Raw genomic sequence first — 21,170 nt, 5'->3', positions numbered from 1 at the left:
CACTTCTGATCGAATTGTGTCTAGGTGGAGATGAAGCCAGACTTTATCCACCCAGAGCTTCCTCCAGCCTACTCTGAGCTCTCCATCACACCTGTTTCCCCCCTGCAACCTTACTCAGTGCCTCCTGAACCCCACTCCCAATCATAGGACCGTACCACCTTAGGAATCCCGTGAAGGGGAGGCCTGAGGCCACAGACTAAAGGATAAATAAAACAGGAAATGGCACATACTGTATCTGGAGTGGGGATCCTGAAGCTGGACATGTATACCACAGAGACTTGGTCCTTGGGAATGTGGAATGGGGACGTGAGGTGGAAAGTTTGGAGACCATAAGGAAAAGCAAGTGTTTGGACGTCTATGAAAGTGTGTACTTTAAAGCAAAAGTTGGGGACATGAGATCGAATGGGGTTGCGTAGTATCTATATCTACCAATCTGTACAAACCAGTGTGTAAATATTAAGAAATCTTTCACATTTTATTTTTCAAAGTGTTACTCAGAATAGTTTATTAATTTATGTATCAATGTCATGGACCTTGTGTGATATGGTTAATTATTTGAATTATTTTGACATCGGGAATAAAGTCTGTTTTCATTTCAATGATCTGATCTGTCCTATATTGGCCATTTCTGATGCTGTAACACATCGTCCGTGCTCTTTGACTCTATAGGTTACATAACAGCCCTAACCAGGAAGCTGTTCTGTCAAACACTGGTAAGATATTGAACAGACAAACTGATAAAAATGTACTACGTGATGGACATGACAGGTTGTGGCATACCTCCGGGTTATAAATAATTTATTTCCTGTTACTCCAGTTGCCCAATCATATATTCTTACATGAATAGGAGCACGTCTTTGCCTGATGATGTGTAGTGTATGAAGGGACAGCAAAATGGTAACCCCTTCACTTAATGCACCCTTGCCTATTTGTATTTATTATGGATCCCCATTAGCTTCTGCCAAGGCAGCAGCTACTCTTCCTGGGGTCCAGACATATTAAAGCACTTACATTACATATAAAACAAAACATAAAACAGAACATCATATAACATTATTACACCACTACATATCTACAAAACAATGAATGGATTATTGAAATCGATGGCGCCAACTAAACAGACTTTTTCGCATATAAAGAAGCATTTTATCTAACAAAACGACCATTCATGTTGTAGCTGGGACCCTTGGGATTGCAAACAGAGGAAGATTTTCAAAAGTAAGTTGAAGATTGTTTATTTAATCGCTATTTGTGATTTTATGAAGTCTGTGCTGGTTGAAAAATATGTTCATATGGGGCGCCGTCCTCAAACAATCATATGGTATGCTTTCGCTGTAAAGCCTATTGTAAATCGGACAACGCAGTTAGATTAACAAGAATTTAAGCTTTTAATTGATATATCATTTATTTTTGTTTGTTTCATATTATAGTTTCTTTTTATTTAGTTTAGTTTAGTCACATGATTTCTTAATTTGCAGTATGTTTGCCAGTCAGTTGGGCTGCCAGACTCAATTGCCATATCTTTTGCCTCATCCCTCTCAACCATACCATTTTTCAATTACTCATCAATCCAAGGGGATTTAACCATTTTTACAGTCATTTTCTTAATGGATGCAGGCTTATTAGTAACAATTTTACAAATGTGTCAAGTGCAGCGTCTGGTTGCTCCTCATTACATACCACAGACCAGCAAATATTATTTACATCATCAACATATGAATCACTACAAAACGTATTGTATGACCTCTTATACACTATATTAGGCCCAGCCTTTGGAACTTTGGTTTTCCTCGATATGGCTGCTGTATTGTGATCACTACATCCTATCGATTTGGATACTGCTTCAAAGCAAACTTCTGCAGCATTAGTAAAGATGTGATCAATACATGTTGATGATTTAATTCCTGTGCTGTTTGTAAATACCTTGGTAGGTTGACTGAGACCCTGAACCAGGTTGCAGGCACTCGTTACAATTTGAAGTTTTTTCTTGAGTGGGCAGCTTGATGAGAGCCAGTCAATATTTAAATCACCCAGAAAATATACTGTTGATATCACATACATTATCAAGCATTTCACAAATATTATTCAGATACTGACTGTTAGCACTTGGTGGTCTATAGCAGCTTCCCACAAGAATGGGCTTTAGGTGAGGCAGATGAACCTGTAGCCATATTACTTCAAAAGTATTTCACATGAGATCGTCTTTAAGCTTTACAGGAATGTGGTTCTGAATACAGACTGTAACACCGCCACCTTTTGCATGTCTGTCTTTTCTGTAGACGTTATGTATTGCTACCACTGTATCATCAAAGGTATTATGTAAGTGAGTTTCAGAGATAGTCAGAATATGAATGTCATCTGCTACAAGCAGACTTCATGGACCTTGTTTCTCAGGCTGCTTATGTTAATATGGGCAATTTTTAGCACTTTTCTGGGTTGCTTGATTGTTTTTAATGCTTTTATCACGTTTCAGGTATGACCCAGATGCAGACAGTGTCGAAGAAACAAAAGTTTATTTTGAATACAGGGGCAGGCAAGCGACAGGTCAAAGGCAAGCAGGGGTCAGTAATCCAGAGAAGGTGCAAAGGGTCCAGAACAGCAGGTAGTCTCAGGCTCAAGGCAGGCAGTGGTCAATAATCCAGTGAGGTGGGGCAAGGTATAGAACGGCAGGCGGGCTCAGGGTCAGGGCAAGCAGAAGCGTCAAAACCGGGCAGGACTAGAAAACAGGAGCAAGAAACAGACCGGAGCAAGGGAACAAACGCTGGTAGGTTTCACGAACAAAACGAACTGGCAACAGTCAAACAGAGAACACAGGTTTAAATACACAGGGGATAATGGGGAAGATGGGCGACACCTGGAGGGGGGTTGAGACAAGCACAAAGGCAGGTGAAACATATCAGGGTGTGACAGCTTTACTGGGAAGCTTATCAGAAGTAGACTTGCTCATTTGATTTATATTGGGGCTGATAGTGCAGGGTGAGCTGCATACAGTGGTCTTCCTACTAGGGAACACCGCCTCAGTGCTAACAGTGTAACTCTGGTTCATAGGCTAATGATTACTGCATGCAATAGCTGTAAGATCAACAGGGCAATTAGGGGGACATAAATTACATTACTTACATTGTGTCTGACAACGCCTCTAGGATCATGGATATTTGATGCAGCATTATGATGAGGCATTGTCACAATGGCAGGGATTTGCTGAGCTGGTCTTGGATCATTGATAAGTCATTGTTTCAACACGGCCTTGAAATGCGTGGACAGAGTCCAGGAGCCAAGAGGATTTGGATGGACTCCGTCTATGACCGTAAACTATGATCAAAATGATGATGAACTATGATCAAACAGATATATGGCCCATCTCTGTTATTCATTATCTAAGACTAGACCAGAGGTTGAGCAGTTGTTATTGAGATGCCTCAATGCTACTAACCCAACACTGTTTTGGGTCTCAAAATGTGTCATGTGTTACTTTATGGAACATCTTGAACAATACTAGCATTTTGCAAATATGACAGACTGGGTTCGAAACCTGGGTCTCTTGTGTGATTGTGGACTGTGTTAGCCCAATGAGCTAAAGCCTAGGCATTCACTTGGGGAACTAACACATGTCTTCAGGACAGGTCTCAGTGCAAAGTTACTCATCACGTGAGTGTGATTCATCAACTTTTATATAGTATAAAGTGCATTCGGAAAGTATTTAGACCCCTTGACTTTTTCCACATTTTGTTACATTACAGCCTTATTCTAACATGAATTAAATACAAAAATGTCCTCATCAATCTACAAACAATACCCCATAATGACAAAGCGCAAAACAGTTTTATAGAATTTTTTGCAATTGTGTTAAAAATAAAAAACAGAAATACTTTATTTACATAAGTATTCAGACGTTTTGAAACTTGAAATTGAGCTCAGGTGCATCCTGTTTCCATTGATCATCCTCGAGATGTTTCCACAACTTGATTGGAGTCCACCGTGGTAAATTCAATTGATTGGACATGATTTGGAAAGGCAAACACCTGTCTATATAAGGTCCCACAGTTGACAGTGCATGTCAGAGCAAAAACCAAGCCATGAGGTCGAAGGAATTGTCCGTAGAGCTATGAGACAGGATTGTGTCCAGGCACAGATCTGGGGAAGGGTACCAAAGCATTTCTGCATGATTGATGGTCCCCAAGAAGTGGCCTCCATCATTCTTAAATGGAAGAAGTTTGGAACCACCAAGACTCTTCCTAGAGCTGGCCGCCCGGCCAAACTGAGCAATCGGGGAGAAGAGCTGGCCAGGGACGTGACCAAGAACCCAATGGTCACTCTGACAGAGTTATAGAGTTCCTCTGTGGAGATAGGAGAACCTCCCAGAGGGACAACCATCGCTGCAGCACTCCACCAATCAGGCCTTTATTGTAGAGTGGCCAGACGGAAGTCACTCCTCAGTAAAAGGCACATGACAGCCCGCTTGGAGTTTGCCAAAAGGCACCTAAAGACTCTCAGACCATGAGGAACAAGATTCTCTCTTCTGATGAAACCAAGATTGAACTCTTTGGCCTGAATGCCAAGTGTCACATCTGTAGGACGCTTGGTGAAACATGGTGGTGGCAGCATCATGCTGTAGGGATGTTTTTCAGCGGCAGGGACTGGGAGACTAGTCAGGATCAAGGGGAAGATGAACGGAGCAAAGTACAGAGTGATCCTTAATGAAAACCTGCTCCAGAGCACTCAGGACCTCAGACTGGGGTGAAGGTTCACCTTCCAACAGGACAACGACCCTAAGCACATAGCCAAGACAACGCAGGAGTTTCTTCGGGACAAGTCTCTGAATGTCCTTGAATGGCCCAGCCAGAGCCCGGACTTGAACCCAATCGAAAATCTCTGGAGAGAAAAATAGCTATGCAGCGACACACCCCATCCAACCAGACAGAGCTTGAGATGATCTGCAGAGAAGAATGGAAGAAACTCCTCTGATACAGGTGTGTCAAGCTTGTAGCGTCATAACAAAGAAGACCCAAGGCTGTAGTTGCTGCTAAAGGTGCTTCGACAAAATGCCAAGCAAAGGGTCTGAAAACTTATGTAAATGTAATATTTCAGTTTTTTATTTTCAATAGCATAAAAATAAAGTCCAAAAATATCAGTTTTTGCTTTGTCATTATGGGGTATTGTGTGTAGATTGATGAGGGAAAACAACAATTTAATCCATTTTAGAATAAGGCTGTAACAGAATGTGGGAAAAGGGGTCTGAATACTTTCCGAATGCACTGTAATACTTGTTGTGAAGTGTTTTTAATGGCATAAGAGCTCAACATCCAGTTCCCAGCACAGTGTTTGTACTGAGAAGTGAGTTGCAGCGAGAGTGACTTATTTTCTCCTATCTGCATTTGAGTCGATAGAACAGACCAAGCTGAAACCTACCCGTTGGCTGGCTACAGTACTAGGTGCAAAAGTTACACTGTTACACTGTTGTTACACTGCTGTATTACAGTTACAGAATTACTTGGTTGCAATGGATTGTAACGAGTATCATTTGAAGATAATCTGGTTGAAACGACCCACAGTGGAGAGGACAAATGTAACAGACGTTCAGGGGGCAAAGTGCACCTTAAATGAGTTGTGTCTGTACTACAGAAGGACTTCAATGGAAACAAAGCATAAAACAAAATCATGTTTCTGCCTGGTGTGATCTGACTAAAGAGTAGTAATCATTCACGACTGTGAGGAATCCAGTGATGTCATTTTTTTCTAACATTATTAAACAAGGCTAAGGAGATGGCAACATGTGACCCTAACAGGTAATAAAGAAATACACTGTATTTTAATTCAATATAAGACAAAATGGCACTGTTACATGAAACTGATCGATAGGGTGAAGACATGTGACATACTGTACGCAGTAGCCTACAATATATTGGTTTATATAATGATTTTGACTGTGGTCAGTGCTGTGTCCAAATGGTTTCTCAGGCCTTGTTACGAGCCTTTTCACGAGTCTGCTTTTTGAGCTGTTTCTTCGGAGCTAGGAGGTCCATGTAGATAATACGGTCCAGAACTGTCGAGGCACACAGGATTCCTCCGTGCGGCGCACCGGCCATCCCGTTACAGAACACGTCCTGGCCTGGGGTTCAGAACAAGACAAAGGGTTTGCTGAAATGAAACCTACTGATGGTAAGTTTGTACAATGTGTAGAACCATCTAGCATAGACCAGAAACAGTATTATCTACAGTAGCACCTTAAAATGACTTTCAGTTCTTGCATATTATTCCACTGACTAACTCATACAACTGCCACAGTCAAGCATCACCTTGTGCCTTTGTGACAAATGTACTCAAATAAAACTCAAATACTACAACACTGAACAATTTCTTTCTCACCGGTGAGTCAGAATCCCTTGGTGGGCGTGGGGGGCCGGGTTCTGGCCACCGTCTCCCGGCTGAAGCGGTCCAGGTTGTGTTCAGCCACATACATCTCCCCACGCGGGGTGCCCAGGTAGTGCATGTTGGTCAGGGGTGTGGAAGCCTCCATATACACCACCTATAGGCACACAAGGTACCCAGTGAGCAAAATTGGTTGAAAGACGTTTTTTTTCAACATCTTTCAACCAAAAATACATATTTTCAACATCTTGTGCTGGTAGGTACAGAGACAGCCAGCAGGTATGAGACATTACAATTGGATGACATTATTGCTTCAAAATAAGTCTTGATTTCAAGCACAATGGGTGTGGTAACGAATTATAATGCCTCTTTGGATTGTCCAAAAAAACTCTACTCTATGGTATACATCAATAAATTGAATATGACAATATATTTTGACCAGTTACAGTATGTTCAAATGACGCTATGTTTTCAAAGTACCTTATCCCTGAGCTGAGGGAAGACAACCAGTGCCCAGTCTAGGAGCTGCTTGGCCATGCTCATCTTCAGGTCTTCGTAATCGGACCCTCTCTTGTTTAGCTTGGTATCTTTCCAGTCCTCAAACCACTCAAACTTGGCCATGGTCAACAGAGTCATACAGGACTTCCCTGTCGGGAGGTGGAGAGAGTCTTAGAACACAATCATTTGAACTATAAAACTGCTTCTCATCATTAATATCTTAAACTTTCTGCCTTTTTTTGTTTGAAAACAGACCTCCAGCAGCATTGAAGTACTGATCATCACTCATCTCAATTTTTTTATTTGATTTACTGTGCTTTACTCTGTCTTTTCAGAGTTTCTGTGGGTGTGATGGGTGCTCTATGGATTCAAATACAGTGTTATATTCGATATAGGAAGCATTTTACTGTTAGTCTGCAACTGTTGTTTACGATGCATGTCACACATTGAATGCGATTGATTGATTTGTTATTGGTGCAGGTGTGTGTTGTTGAGGCAGCTACCTGGATGGCGGGTACTGGGGGTGGGGTCTTTGGCAGAGGGGGAATGAATGAACATCATGGGGATGTTCCCCACCACCTCCTCTCGGCTCAGAGAGCTGGAGCGCTCCATCCTGAAATCAAAACATTACACGTACGCTTAAATCATGTGATTTAGAAATAAAGGCATGTAATACTGTGGTTAGGCCCTCAAAGTATAAGGGACCTCAGCTGCAGTTCATTTAATTTAGTTTTCTCTGCTCATAGAGGAGTAAGTAACTAAGGCCTAGTGCACACATTTGTTGTGGACACTTTTTTATTTATTTTATTTGTATATTAATAATTATTTTATTATGATTTATCAGGGGATGCTGCAGCACCCTCAGCACCCCTACTTCCTGCGGCTATGGGTGTCGCACTTTTCCACCATCCCTAGCAAACACAGCTCATAAAACGAATTGCGTTCTAAACTGAAGATCATGATTAGTTGATTATTGGAGTCAGGTGTGTTTGCTGGGGCTGGGGAAAAGTGTGATACCAATCAGAGGTCATAGACCACGTTGGATCTAAATCTAAATCTAGAATCGGCTTCCTATTTCGCAACAAAGAGTCCTTCACTCATGCTGCCAAACATACCCTCGTAAAACTGACTATCCTGCCAATCCTTGACTTCGGCGATGTCATTTACAAAATATCCTCCAACACTCTACTAAGCAAATTGGTTGTAGTCTATCACAGTGCCTTCCGTTTTGTCACCAAAGCCCCATATACTACCCACCACTGCGACATGTATGCTCTCGTTGGCTGGCTCTTGCTTCATATTCATTGCCAAACCCACTGGCTCCAGGTCATCTGTAAGTCTTTGCTAGGTAAAGCCCCGCCTTATCTCAGCTCACTGGTCACCATAGCAGCACCCACCCATAGCACGCACTCCAGCAGGTATATTTCACTGGTCATCCCCAAAGCCAACTCCTGCTTTGGCCGCCTTTCCTTCCAGTTCTCTGCTGCCAATGACTGGAACGAATTGCAAAAATCCCTGAAGCTGGAGTCTTATATCTCCCTCACTGACTTTAAGCATCAGCTGTCAGAGCTGCTTACCGATCATTGCACCTGTACACAGCCCATCTGTAACTAGCCCACCCATCTACCTCATCCCCATACTGTTCTTTTTTTATTTGCTCCTTTGCACCCCAGTATCTCTACTTGCACATTCATCATCTTCTATCACTCCATTGTTTAATTGCTAAATTGTCATTATTTCGCCAATATGGCCTATTTATTGCCTTCCCTCCCTAATCTTACTACATTTGCACACACTGTATATAGATTTTTCTATTGTGTTATTGACTGTACGTTTGTTTATCCCATGTGTAACTCTGTGTTGTTTGTGTCACACTGCTTTGCTTTATCTTGGCCAGGTCACAGTTGTAAATGAGAACTTGTTCTCAACTGGCCTACTTGGTTAAATAAAGGTGAAATAAATAAAAATAAAATAAAATAGACCAACAACTCACTTTGCAATGAGTCTAATGTTGCGCCAAAGACTCCCATAGAAGACGATCAACAGTAAGCATATCTAATAGTAAAATGAGTCATTGCTTTAGGGCTTTCCCCCCTGAACTAGATACTGACCATACGCGGAGCCCTCCTCATTCAGAAGGACCCTCTGTACAGGGGCTCTGACCAGCACAGCGCCACCTGCCTTCCGGATGACTGGGATGATGTGGAAGGCGATCTCACTGGCCCCTCCAATGGGGTAGTAGGCGCCCCTCTTATAGTGCTGCAGCAGTAGAGTATTCATTCGGAAACTGGATTCCTTAGGGGCAACTCCTATCAGCAGGGGAAACAGAGTCAGGGACATCCAGTTAAAGTTCCATTTCACAATAGAGCAGGGGTCCCCAACCTTTTTCCCACAGGGACCCCTATTTCACATTTGAAAATGTCAGGGCCCCCAAACCACTGCATTTCAGAACATGCAGAGAGGGAGAAACATAACCACATGCTCTACATTCAAGAAGGAGAGAAGAGCACTCAATTGTATGTTCTAGGACTAGGTTGTAAACTAGCAAGATTGTGTCAGTTCAGTTTGGGAAATGGTTGCCCAATAAACGTATTGGAATTCACCCTGCAAGTGGATGTGTATAGGGACTGACCATAGAAAGGTATGCGGAGAGGGCGTGTAGGTCTTTGTTCTTGGTCAGAGTGGCCACCTTCTCTGTGTGTTTGGTAATGGAGATGCGCTCTAATAGGCCGGTCCAAGCCAGGAAGTGTACCAGCCACACGGGCATCATCTTGAGGCCAGCCAGGAGATTTGATACGACGAGCTGCCTTCTGCAGCATGGGGAGACATGAGAGGGGTTATGATCACACATGCACACACATACGCACACACACACACGCACGCACGCACACACACACATCACCTTCATATACTTGAAATATTAATTCAAGGCCTCCACATCATCAGGAAACTGCCTCTTCAGGCTCTCTGCCATATCTTTCTTCCCAGAGAGGATGTGGTAGTCCCTGCGGCCTTCACTCTGACCTAGGATCAGTGTGTCAAAGTGCTGCACCATACTGGAGAACTGGATCTGGTCCAGGTAGTGGATCCCTGACAGAGGGAGGGGGTTGAGAGAATATTTGCTGGATAATTTGTGTATGTATTAGAAGCTTATCCTACCCAATGATCCTCCCTTATGATTGTGCCTAAATTCATTTTTTAAAGACCGCTCGCCATTAGGTTTTGCTTAATCTCTGCAACCCTGAACGAACTCTTGCTGGCCTCTGGCTGTCTGTCACCACTCACCAGTGACTAGTTTTCGCTTTGTAAGTCCTCAAACAAGTTCTGCTTTTTCACTGAGATTAACAAACAAGAATAACCTTACCAGACCCAACAACTTGAGTACATACACATTAAGGCCTTATCCGTCACGTCCTGAAGGGAACACCTACGTTTGTTGGAGCTGTTTTTAGTATTGTGTTTGTTGGTTGGTAGATGGCGGAAAGTCCTGAGGTGGAAAATAACCTAAAAATAACGGACCTTCTCTGACCTACAGAGGCAAAGAGATTCCCTGTCTGTTGCGGAAGAGACTGAAGGTTGAAGCAGTGGGGGAACTGAGGGATGGAAAGAAAGAAGTTTAGATAAATAAATATTCTAAAACACACACCATTGGTGATTTGGCCTTTGGGGATGAGGAGTGACAGTGGGCAGGGCTCTTAGAAACACAGGGGAACTGTTTCTATCAATAGTATCTGATGAGGCATCGATCATCTAATATTTTATACAAGTTTAATTGAAAATCAGTTCTTTGGAACCATCCATTCTTTTTAGTGACCGTGGAAAATGGAGTTAGATGAGGTCATTATGACTTGGAATGCATATCATCCTGATAGGCCTACCAATAGTAAGTTATCATGGGCTTGGCCACCACATTTGTTCTTAACACTGGAAATCCCTTGCACATGGGCCTGTTGTTTCCTAAACTCCCTGATAAATGTAGCTTTACTGGGATGCTATTTGATCCTTCCATGGAATCAGACGTCAATTTGGTCTCATTGATTTTATACGTTTAATTGTGGACATCGTCAAATGTACAGTTCATTTGCCTATAAACAACACACCGTCACCGTAGCTGTCGTGTGCCTCTAGTCTACTGTATATCTACATTCACAGTCTGTCATTTACAGTACGTCTAGAAAATGTGACTGATACACAGTCAAATACACACGCTTCTTGAAATCGTTCAATCCTGGATTCATCTAATTGAAATCTCCAAACTCATATTCTAGGTATTTGAAAATGCCATGGATACATGTGAGCCTCGTGGAATGCAGAAACCATACTAAAAGGAAGAAACTATGACTTGTGTCATTGTTGTGTGTCGTTCCTCTGGAGTTTCCAGGGTCGTGTTCATTAGGGGACATTCTAGCTAAATGTTTCGCAACAGAAAACGAAAACAAGCTATCCAATACAGTACAGAGTACATCCTCAGTCTGTTTTCTTCTGTTTCGTGTCTAGTGAATACCACCCCAAACCAATTATCACCAAACTTCCCGAAGCCTGAGGTGCATCGATTTCAACTGACCCAATAGACATGCTGGACCACTGCATCACAAGATCCTCTGTTACGAAAGTGGAATAAAAAGGTCTGCCAGGTTTGACATGTAAACAGCAAGGTACCCATCAAGCAAAATTCTGGAGCCGTTACCTTGTCAAACTGGTGTGTACTGTACTGTACAGCAGACCTGGGAATAGTATTTTTATGAAATAAAAGAGAAAGAAGGCTTTTGGCACGTCAAAAACATATAGAATAAGTATCTGTTTCGTTACATAAATAAAGGTTGTACTTACAGTCCATCTGTCATACACATCTCTCTATGCATCTACATGCTATCTTCAAATTATCTGTATGTTTTATTATCACACCTTAGTGTCTTGCCTTTTTGAAATGATAGAAAAAAGAAATGCCCAACAGTAGGTGTCAAAAAGTGTTCCAACTTGAACGCAATCATACCAAAAAATAGAATGTGGTAATAAAAATAGAATTTGGTGTGTGTGTGTGTGTGTGTGTGTGTGTGTGTGTGTGTGTGTGTGTGTGTGTGTGTGTGTGTGTGTGTGTGTGTGTGTGTGTGTGTGTGTGTGTGTGTGTGTGTGTGTGTGCGTGTGTGTGTGTGTGTGTGAGACCTGTAGTGAAGACATAAACAGTAGAAGGCCATCTACCACTGTTTACTGTTTTGATGTAAGACTATCTGTTTCATACTCTGAATGTCCATTTAATGATTCATGTAAACATAGATGAACTATTGCTGACCTAAAGAGTCAATGTAGTGAACAGGATTATGGTAAAGACACTCTGCAACCGCACGAGTGCACGCACACACACACACACACCAGAATCACATAATGCCCAAACAAGAAAATCCTTGATGTTTTGCCGACAAATTTCCAAAAGCAATACATACACAGCAAAAAGAATGCTGTCAGTTCAGTCTTATGTACAGTATGGGGTCCAAAGGTCAGAGGTCCAGAAGTCACTGTGATGATGAGCCAGACAGTATCATCAGATGTCTAGTGGGGATGAATGAGAGAACAAGTGTTCAACACCACCCTCTTGTCCTTCTGTCTCCCACTAGAAGACCCAGGTGACTGGGACCCACTGCTGGGTAGCAGAGACCTTCTCCAGGGCTGCCTTCAGGTTCCTGTAGCTCTCGTCTAGGTTGTCGTTGACAATGGTGAGGTCAAAGTAGTGTCCGTAGGCCGTCTGGATGCGGGTGCTCTCATCCACTGTTCTCTTCAGCTCTGAGTCCTACAGAGAACAAAGATGTTGGTTGTTAGAACTCAGAGTAACAGGAAGGGAACAGGCCCTGAACAAGCTAACAGGCCCTGAACAGGCTAACAAGCCAATAGGTACGAACCTGGAAGCTCAAGCATGTAGCTAGTGAGCAACATTAGGGCCTTTCAGCTTTACAGCAAGTTGTGACCTTGGGACTATAAGGTTCTATCTGCACAAAGCATAGTTCTACCTGACACTTCTGAATTATGCATGTTCAGTTTTTAAGAAGACTGTAGCTATTTGAATACACAAATGATAGAATAACACTATTTTACCCAGATAAGCAATGTATTATGATCATCAGACAAATTACTGTCATCATTGAACAATGATGTGCAATTTACTTTAAGATTTCTGACAGTGTTGTTGGCAAAGACGTGTTCTGATTGGTCCGTCTGTATTTGTTCAGGCTTGTGATTGGATAGCTCCAAGTTCAAATGGGTTTATGCAGATAGAACTTTCTGGTTGTTAAGATTGACTTTTTCAAAAATCAAACTGCACAGACATACAGTATGAAGAACCATCTAAAGATCTATTATATGTGACTTACACATTTTTGACAAAAATATCAGATAGAATCTTCTAGTCCCAAGGTCTCGAAGTAGTAAGTGCTACACCCCCCCCCCCCTTGACACAACCGATGCGCCTGGCACCTACTACCATACCCCGTTCAAATATTTTGTCTTTCCCATACACAATCCGTGTCTAAATTGTCTCACGGCTTAAAAACCCTTCGTCTCCTCCCCTTCATCTACACAGATTAATGTGGATTTAACAAGTGACATCAACAAGGGATCATAGGCTTCACCTGGTCAGTCTATGTCATGGAAAGAGCAGGTGTCCTTAATGTTTTGTATACTCAGTGTATAATGGCTAACCAAAGTGAGGCATGTTGGTCGTCCTGAATGAAAGACATAGTCAGTAGCTGTCACTGAGTTTCCCATACAGTCATTATCCTCTGTTTGGCTTCACCCTGGTGCTTACCGTCAGCTGCTTGGTGACAACTCCAGTCTCGATGGCCGACTGGTTCATGGCCTGAAGGACCTCAAAATCAGGGGCCTCGATGAACACCACGTAAGGCAGGAACTCAGACGTCCGCAGTACCTTCAAGGCCTGGAAGCAGTACAAAGAATACAATGTCTGTAAGAGGTACCAATGTCTTTAACTGTTAGAACCCTGAATTCACCCAGATAGGGCTCCAGATTGTGGTGCGTGGGGCCACAATGTGGCCAGTCGCTCCTACCTGAGGATTGGCGTCCAGTACACAGATGCGACCGGCCTCCACCACCTCATGGATGGAGTCCATCTTGGTGCCGTAGAGATTGCCGTCGTACTCGCCATGCTCCAGGTAGCGGCCATTCTTGATGTCTGCCTCCATCTTGCTCCGCGAGGTGAATGCATACATCTGGTCCTCCCGCTCTCCTGACTTTGGCTTTCTGGAGGTGTCTGGAGGAGGCAAGAAGATGATCTACATTTTAGTCATTTAACAGACACTCTTATCCAGAGCAACTTGCTGGAAACTGTTTCAACAATCTCTAGTTACTGTATAAAGGTGTCCTAACACAATGGATTCAATCCAAAATCAAAAAGGGCTGGCTTTAGCATGTTAGCATTTTGTTATTGTTAATTAGTTGGAAAGTTAGCGTTAGCAGTGCTCACGGGGGATGGTGGTGCCGTAGTGTTGTGGGTCAGACAGCAGCAGTTTGTTCTTCAGGCTGCGTCGGCCCACTCCCAGAGCACCAATCAGAACCAACGTCTTCCTGCGGAATGGAGGCACCTTGGCAACCTCCTCATAGATCAGCAACTCATGCCTGTCAAACTCTAAGAGAGAAAGAGAGAGAGAGAAAACAGAGACAAATTGATAGCTTTGTTTATTTGTTAACATTTCAATGTAATTTCCAGAAACACTCAGAACTATCAGAATTCAAGAAATTCCCACCTGCATTCTTAGTGGTTAGATACATCATCTTTTTCTTCTTGTTCTTTCCCGCCACTCCAGTACAGAGATTTCCTGTCACAATAACACACAATAAACAACGATGATCCCATACAAATATAATCCCATACTGTCACGGTCGTCGAATGAGGGAGACCAAAGCGCAGCGTGATGAGCGTACATATTCCTTTTTATTAGGATGACGCCGACAAAAACAATAAACAATACAAAAACAACCGTGAAGCTTAAGGCTATAGTGCCACAAACAAAGACAACTTCCCACAAAGAAAGGAGGGAAAAGGGCTACCTAAGTATGGTTCCCAATCAGAGACAACGATAGACAGCTGTCCCTGATTGAGAACCATACCAGGCCAAAACATTGAAATACAAAATCATAGAAAAACAAAACATTGAATGCCCACCCCAAATCACACCCTGACCAAACCAAATAGAGACATAAAAAGGCTCTCTAAGGTCAGGGCGTGACACATACAAATATAATCCCATACAAACATGACCCCATACAAACTCCATTTATCCACATTCATCCACAGGTATTCACATGGTTTTCTTATTAATCATCCATTTGATTTTACACTAGGGGGCAGTATATAACAATACCAAGTAGAGGTCATTGCTCCAAAAAGTTGGAAACATTCCAAAATGGACCTGTTGCTTTCCCACCCGGACCCGATATGCATAAATCGTATTTTTTTAATATCGATACCCATTCCGAACGGACCCGAGGACAACTAGACCCACTCATTATAGACCTGGTCGGATCCTGACCCGATCTGAGTAAGGGAATCAGCAGAAAGGGAAGTTTATAACCTATGTTATTAACCAGAGCTGATAAAGCACGAGGGAGAGGAGGAGAGGTGCAGAGGAGGGAGAGGTGCCGCTCTAGCAGGTGTGGGGGGGGGGGGGGGGGGGGTGTTACTGTGAGCGAGTGGCACAGGGAGGACGGAGGGAAAGACGAGAGACAGCAACCAACCAAGCCGACTTGCTGCCATAGCTAGGTTATTTACCATCCATTATAATTAAGTAGTACCTGTCTTGACTGCATCAAACCGGGAGAAGCTAGTTAAGCTAGCTGGCTAGGCTAATTGAGGCTGCATGAGCTTTCTCGTCCTACAGTTGGAAATAACAACTCCATCAGAATATTAAGTAGAAGCCTAACTGTTGGCTCATGGTTGTTGTAGCCTATCCTGCTCCTTTCACTTTTAATTCCCTCTTCCATTGATTAGATATCGCATATCTCTTTCCACGGAGGCTCTATGACGCTTTGATGGTTTATGATTGACCAACAACAAGCTACACGTGCCACTATCGTGAAAAGAGCAAGCAGTGTAAAATATACAATTGATCTCTCTCTACTGTAGCATTCGCCTTTCGGATATGTACGGGTCCTTTCGGACAAGTCAGTTAAGATTAAACATACCCCTGACAATCATATCAGACCCGTGACATTATTTAGAATTCTGGATCCAGACCCAATCGGGTCCCGGATCGGTTCTCTGTATTCGGGTACAGGTGGATCTATGAAGACCTCTAATGCCCAGCACAACATCATTCCCCTCTACATAATAAGCTACACATCAAGGATCTGACGATCTGGCTCATATTTAAAGCTGTCTGTTCATTTGTGAGGAGTGAGAGACAGACAGACAGGGGGTAAGTGTTATGATGTGTTAATAAGGTGGGCTGCACTGGTAGGGTTGCTGGGTGACTGAATGACTGCCACACCGGCAGTTATGAGTCATGACCACAGTAAAATGTAATTTGACCATTGAGTCACAGTAATCTCCTTTTATGTACTCTAGTCATGCTTTGGTTGTACCCAACATGATTGTGCCGTTACACAATGCATAGCCTACCGCATATTACGCATGGCAGAAAACAAATGAAACAAAACTGATAAAGCTAGCACAAAGGGCCTGTTTCAAATCATCGTTTTATGCTCAACATAGCCGCTTCACACGCGCACTCGCTCTGCAATGGGAAACGTATCCTTTCTATATCATTGAGTTCTATTATATTCTTCTTACCGTAAAATCGGATAAAATAAAACTCGCTCTGTAATGGGAAAAATATCCGTTCTATTTTATTGAGTTCTATTATATTCTTCTTACTATAAAATCGGATAAAATAATAGAATGGGACTTATAAGCATATCTTGTCAGCTAAATGAACAAGCCTGCAGCCTATGGCATGGAGCAGAGCCAGATAACATACAGTAGGCCAACTCATATTCTGTTCTTCTGAAAATACATTTTCATTTGATAACGTTTCCTTAGACCTAAGATAAATCATGGATTTATTGTGATGATGTATAATACATTGATTTATAATACTTAAAAAAAAAAATAGATGTTCCAATGGCAAACATCACTGGCTTGTACGCGTGGAGACCTGGCGATACTAAACGTGTTTATGTTAATTAACGGTCGATTACCGCGAGACCGGCAGTCTTTTGCACAGCAATAACCGTCTGGCAAAATGTCATGACTGCCACAGCCCTGTGCACTGGTCCTACCTGCGGGGGCCAGCTCCACGTCTCGCTTGACAAAGGCTTTTCTCTTCTCCTCCAGCAGCTGACTGGGGATCAGCCCAGCACTGCCTCCCTCCACACAACGACGAGCCTGACAGATCCACAGGATGATTCTCTCATCAGTACTTAGACCCACCAGCATGCACACCGTGTACCGATAGGCACAAGTAGACAAATACGGAGGCTGATAGTATTGACAACAGAAGCAGTACACAAAACAATTTGTGTTACATACGGTACAGTACATGGCAAAAATAATCCCTATGGACCCACCTGCCACCAGTTGAGGTCATCCTGATTGACGATCTGCAGGATGTCGCCTGTATAGAACTTAAGCCCTGCCTCTTTACACGGGATCAGGTTGTCATTGGCCGGGTCGTAGTCATAGTGACACTTCACAAACACCTGCGGGGAACAGGAAGTAGATACATACAGATGGTTACGAGTCTGTTACTGTTGGATAGTGTTGAACATTTCGTGCCAAATTCAAAAGGAGAAGCTCGATTCGTCACACTTCTAACTTGCAAAGTTGACATTTGTTTATCGAAGTGGAAGTTTTCCTCTAGAGCGTGCAGTATGTGCATTCAGAGTATACAGCTGTATACAGTATTCCAGCTGATCAATGCCATTATCAACAAGAATGCATAAAAACAAACCACTTTCTACAATCCTCAGTTGAAATACGTTACTGTAAATATCAACACTTCCTCAGCAGCCATAACACCCTTCTGCTGACAACTGGTATGTACTTTCAGACTATCTTCCCATCCCTCTTTTTTTCCACAGCCTACCAGCCACGGAACGAGTGAAGATAAAAGGAAAGAAATCCTCCCAAAATACATACTGTAAGGGAATACTCAGCTCACTCCGCCTGGTGGTATCCATGACAACCAGCCGGGGAAGGGAATGAGTTCTTGCAGACTGGTGCCTTGGTACTTTATTGTTCACTCTGGTACTTTATTGTTCACTCTGGTACTTTATTGTTAACTCTGGTACTTTATTGTTAACTCTGGTACTTTATTGTTAACTCTGGTACTTTATTGTTAACTCTGGTACTTTATTGTTCACCCTGGAACTTTATTGTTAACTCTGGTACTTTATTGTTAACTCTGGTACTTTATTGTTCACTCTGGTACTTTATTGTTAACTCTGGTACTTTATTGTTCACTCTGGTACTTTATTGTTAACTCCGGTACTTTATTGTTCACTGTGGTACTTTATTGTTCACTCTGGTACTATATTGTTAACTCTTACCTGTCCTGGCGCGTGGCCCTCCTGATAGCTAGGGAGGATCTTGAGCACCACGCTGCCGCTGGCATCCTGCAGGATCTCCTGCAGAACCCTCGGGTCCTCACCCACCTCCTTCCCGTTCACCTCCTTGATGATGTCACCCGTGTGAAGGAGTCCCTGCTGGTCGATCATCCCTCCGTGGAGGATCCTGGCAATCACCAGCTCCCCCGCCTCCACACGGAAAGTCACGCCCTGAACAGGTTCAAAACATATAAACTAATGAGGATGTGTGGCATGGGGGTGTTGCTACTTTGGCACAAACTCTCTCCTCTCTTAATTGTCCTTCTACAATGTCCTATCTGTTCAATCAAATATCTAAAATTACAAAATAATGGTAATTCCCTCTCTTGAAAAAAGGACGTGAATGAGGATACACTACGGCTACAATTATACACCATGGTTAAAACCACTAGCCTGTTTGTGATTCAGCCAAAGAAGGAAGAGTTGACTAAAACACCTAAACTCTGGGTGCCATGCTATCTATAACAGATAGGTGATAGACAAAGAGCAAGGCGGTACTAACCAAGTGTTCACCAGCCACTTTGCGGATGCCCACCATCCGGACGGCATCTGGTGGCACGGGCTGGTTGCTGACAGGGAGCTCCATGTAGGCACAGGGGCTGGGGGGAGGGGTGTCACACACCTGGGACGCCACCGAGTCATGGGTCTCCAGCAGTGACTGGGAACCAGTCGACAGAGAGAGAACATTAAATTGACAGCAGACTGAGGCTACAAGAAATACTTTCACAGGACTAAATAGTGGAGTATGTGATGAAGGACTTTTCTTCTCTGCACATCTAGGTAGGTGTATGCGTGCATTGATGTCCACATGAGTGTGTGGTTTAATGGGTGTGGGTGTGTGTGCACACTATGTGCTTCTGTGTGAGTACCTGAAAGTGGGGTTCGTTGAGGATGCGCGTGAGCTCTGCTGCGCTGTTGCTTTGGTGTGTGAAGGGACTCAGCTCTCTGAGGATCTCCTCGACCAGCTCTACGTTGTTGTCCCTCACTGCCTCCAACCTGGTCTCTTCCAGACTCTCTGGCTCCTACGGGACATTTTTTAAAATTATTATATATATTTTTTTATTTGAACATTTATTTAACTAGGCAAGTCAGTTAAGAATAAATTTTTATTTACAATGACGGCCTACCAAAAGGCAAAAGGCCTCCTGCGGGGATGGGGGCTGGGATTAAAAATACACATTCAATAAAAATATAGGACAAAACACACATCACAACAAGAGAGACACCACAACACTAAAAGGAGACACAAGGAGACATAAGGAGACACACACACACCTATACTTTTATTTGAATACATATTTGAAATACAAATGCATACTTATTAAAGACATGCTCTGGAACTTTTTTTAAAACATTTTTTTAAATCTCCCGCTTTGGGCTGGATGTGTCAATGTGCAGTTCATGCATGCATAATCTATGAGCAGAATTACTGTTTTACCTCAATAAGCTACGAAATCCCTAGTTTGAAAGCGACTGTTTTTCTGGAAGCTGTGCTGCGACATTTTTCCTATATTTTCTCCCACGTGGGTCAGCCCCCTAACAATTTGAGTTCTAGCCAATGTTCTTCAGCCCCTCACCATTTGAGTGACAGCTAGCAAAATGCACACACAATTTTCAGAACTACTAGCTATAAAGTATTTAAAAGTACTGTAGAATCTCTTTAAGATGGAAATAAGTATGCTTCAGAATGGTTTTGGGTACTTTAAAAATAGTACACATACTTTGCACCTTAAAATATATATAAAAATCTTTCAATTACATTTTTTGTACTTTCTTTAGTTCTCTGTGACTTTTATCTGATTAATTAAGTATTGTTCATCAAAGTAGAGTGGAAGCCATTAATATTTCACAGAAGCTCCAAAATCCGCCCAAAATGTCCTTATTAAGAAAGCCTGGCTGACTGACTTTCCCTTTGTAGTTCATTCACAGAGGGAATTGAGTTCAAAGTCAGCTGATCATGTCTTTAATGTAAAAGCAGATGTTAGAAAGTAATTATTGAGAGAATTAGTGGACATTAACAACTGAAGGGATGGGCCAGACACGACCCTGAGGTCTGGGACTGAGTGGCATCTGGCACCAGCCAGGAATGTAGGCTTCTAGCCCAGTGGTTGTCATAAGAGCAGATTTAGGATCACCCTATCCTTCCTTAAATGTAAACTTACTATGAAGAGGGATTAAGCAAATCTGTACTGGGATCAACACTTAAGGGCAAAGTGACCCACCTACACAGAGTATATGGTCCTCACTGCCAGACCAAAACTGTAATTTAAACTCTTTGGTAATCATGCCACCTGGTGGACTAGGAGTGCACATACACCTTTTATCTGGTTCATTGACAAACTGTCCTTATAGGCAAATCAATGTCAGGCCTCCATTAGGAGTGCTATTTTTAGTCTGGGCTGTCACTTCTCATTTCCCCTGTAGGAGAGAGCCTGTGTGTGTGTGTGTGTGTGCGTGCATGTGTGCGTGCATGCAAGAGAGAAAAGAGAGAAGAGAGAGAGAAAGCTTATAAGAAATCCCGCTACGCCCTTCGACAAACCATCAAACAGGCAAAGTGTCAATACAGGACTAAGATCGAATCGTACTACACCGGCTCCGAAGCTCGTTGGATGTGGCAGGGCTTGCAAACTATTACAAAATACAAAGGGAAGCACAGCCGAGAGCTTCCCAGTGACACGAGCCTACCAGGCAAG

At 42.9% G+C, this 21,170-nt stretch overlaps 2 protein-coding genes across 4 annotated transcripts in view; both read right to left on the bottom strand.

The window, feature by feature from the left end:
• Positions 1–2,496: 2,496 nt before the first annotated feature.
• LOC139580472 (all-trans-retinol 13,14-reductase-like) lies at positions 2,497–7,594 on the bottom strand. The gene is made up of 3 exons (XM_071409208.1): positions 6,850–7,594; positions 6,367–6,526; positions 2,497–6,109 (listed from the first exon to the last, which is right to left on the bottom strand). The coding sequence occupies exons 1-2, from the start codon at positions 7,003–7,005 to the stop codon at positions 6,374–6,376; spliced, it is 309 nt and encodes a 102-aa protein (XP_071265309.1). The 5' UTR covers positions 7,006–7,594; the 3' UTR covers positions 2,497–6,109; positions 6,367–6,373.
• Positions 7,595–10,901: 3,307 nt separating this feature from the next.
• LOC139580317 (MAGUK p55 subfamily member 2-like) overlaps positions 10,902–21,170 on the bottom strand; it is a 29,452-nt gene continuing 19,183 nt past the window's right edge. For all 3 annotated transcript variants that reach the window (XM_071408874.1, XM_071408865.1, XM_071408882.1), the window contains 10 exons: positions 19,347–19,499; positions 18,980–19,135; positions 18,421–18,648; positions 17,440–17,571; positions 17,152–17,257; positions 14,619–14,690; positions 14,339–14,500; positions 13,923–14,125; positions 13,664–13,792; positions 10,902–12,652 (listed from right to left, as the gene is read on the bottom strand). In XM_071408874.1, coding sequence (XP_071264975.1) covers positions 12,476–12,652; positions 13,664–13,792; positions 13,923–14,125; positions 14,339–14,500; positions 14,619–14,690; positions 17,152–17,257; positions 17,440–17,571; positions 18,421–18,648; positions 18,980–19,135; positions 19,347–19,499 — 1,518 coding nt within the window. In that variant the 3' untranslated portion in view covers positions 10,902–12,475. The remainder of the gene's footprint in view (positions 12,653–13,663; positions 13,793–13,922; positions 14,126–14,338; positions 14,501–14,618; positions 14,691–17,151; positions 17,258–17,439; positions 17,572–18,420; positions 18,649–18,979; positions 19,136–19,346; positions 19,500–21,170) is intronic.

The sequence above is a fragment of the Salvelinus alpinus genome, chromosome 1 (genome assembly GCF_045679555.1).
Source record: "Salvelinus alpinus chromosome 1, SLU_Salpinus.1, whole genome shotgun sequence".
Lineage (NCBI taxonomy): Eukaryota > Metazoa > Chordata > Actinopteri > Salmoniformes > Salmonidae > Salvelinus > Salvelinus alpinus.
This window is presented reverse-complemented; position numbering and strand designations above follow the sequence as displayed.

What these genes read in the sequence shown, in the direction of transcription:
- LOC139580472 (XM_071409208.1), bottom strand. Translation starts at nt 7,005, where the DNA reads ATGACTCTGTTGACCATGGCCAAGTTTGAGTGGTTTGAGGACTGGAAA. An exon ending in TCCCTCAGCTCAGGGATAAG is followed by an intron (nt 6,527 to 6,849) that starts GTACTTTGAAAA and finishes GTGTGCCTATAG; the next exon opens with GTGGTGTATATGGAGGCTTC.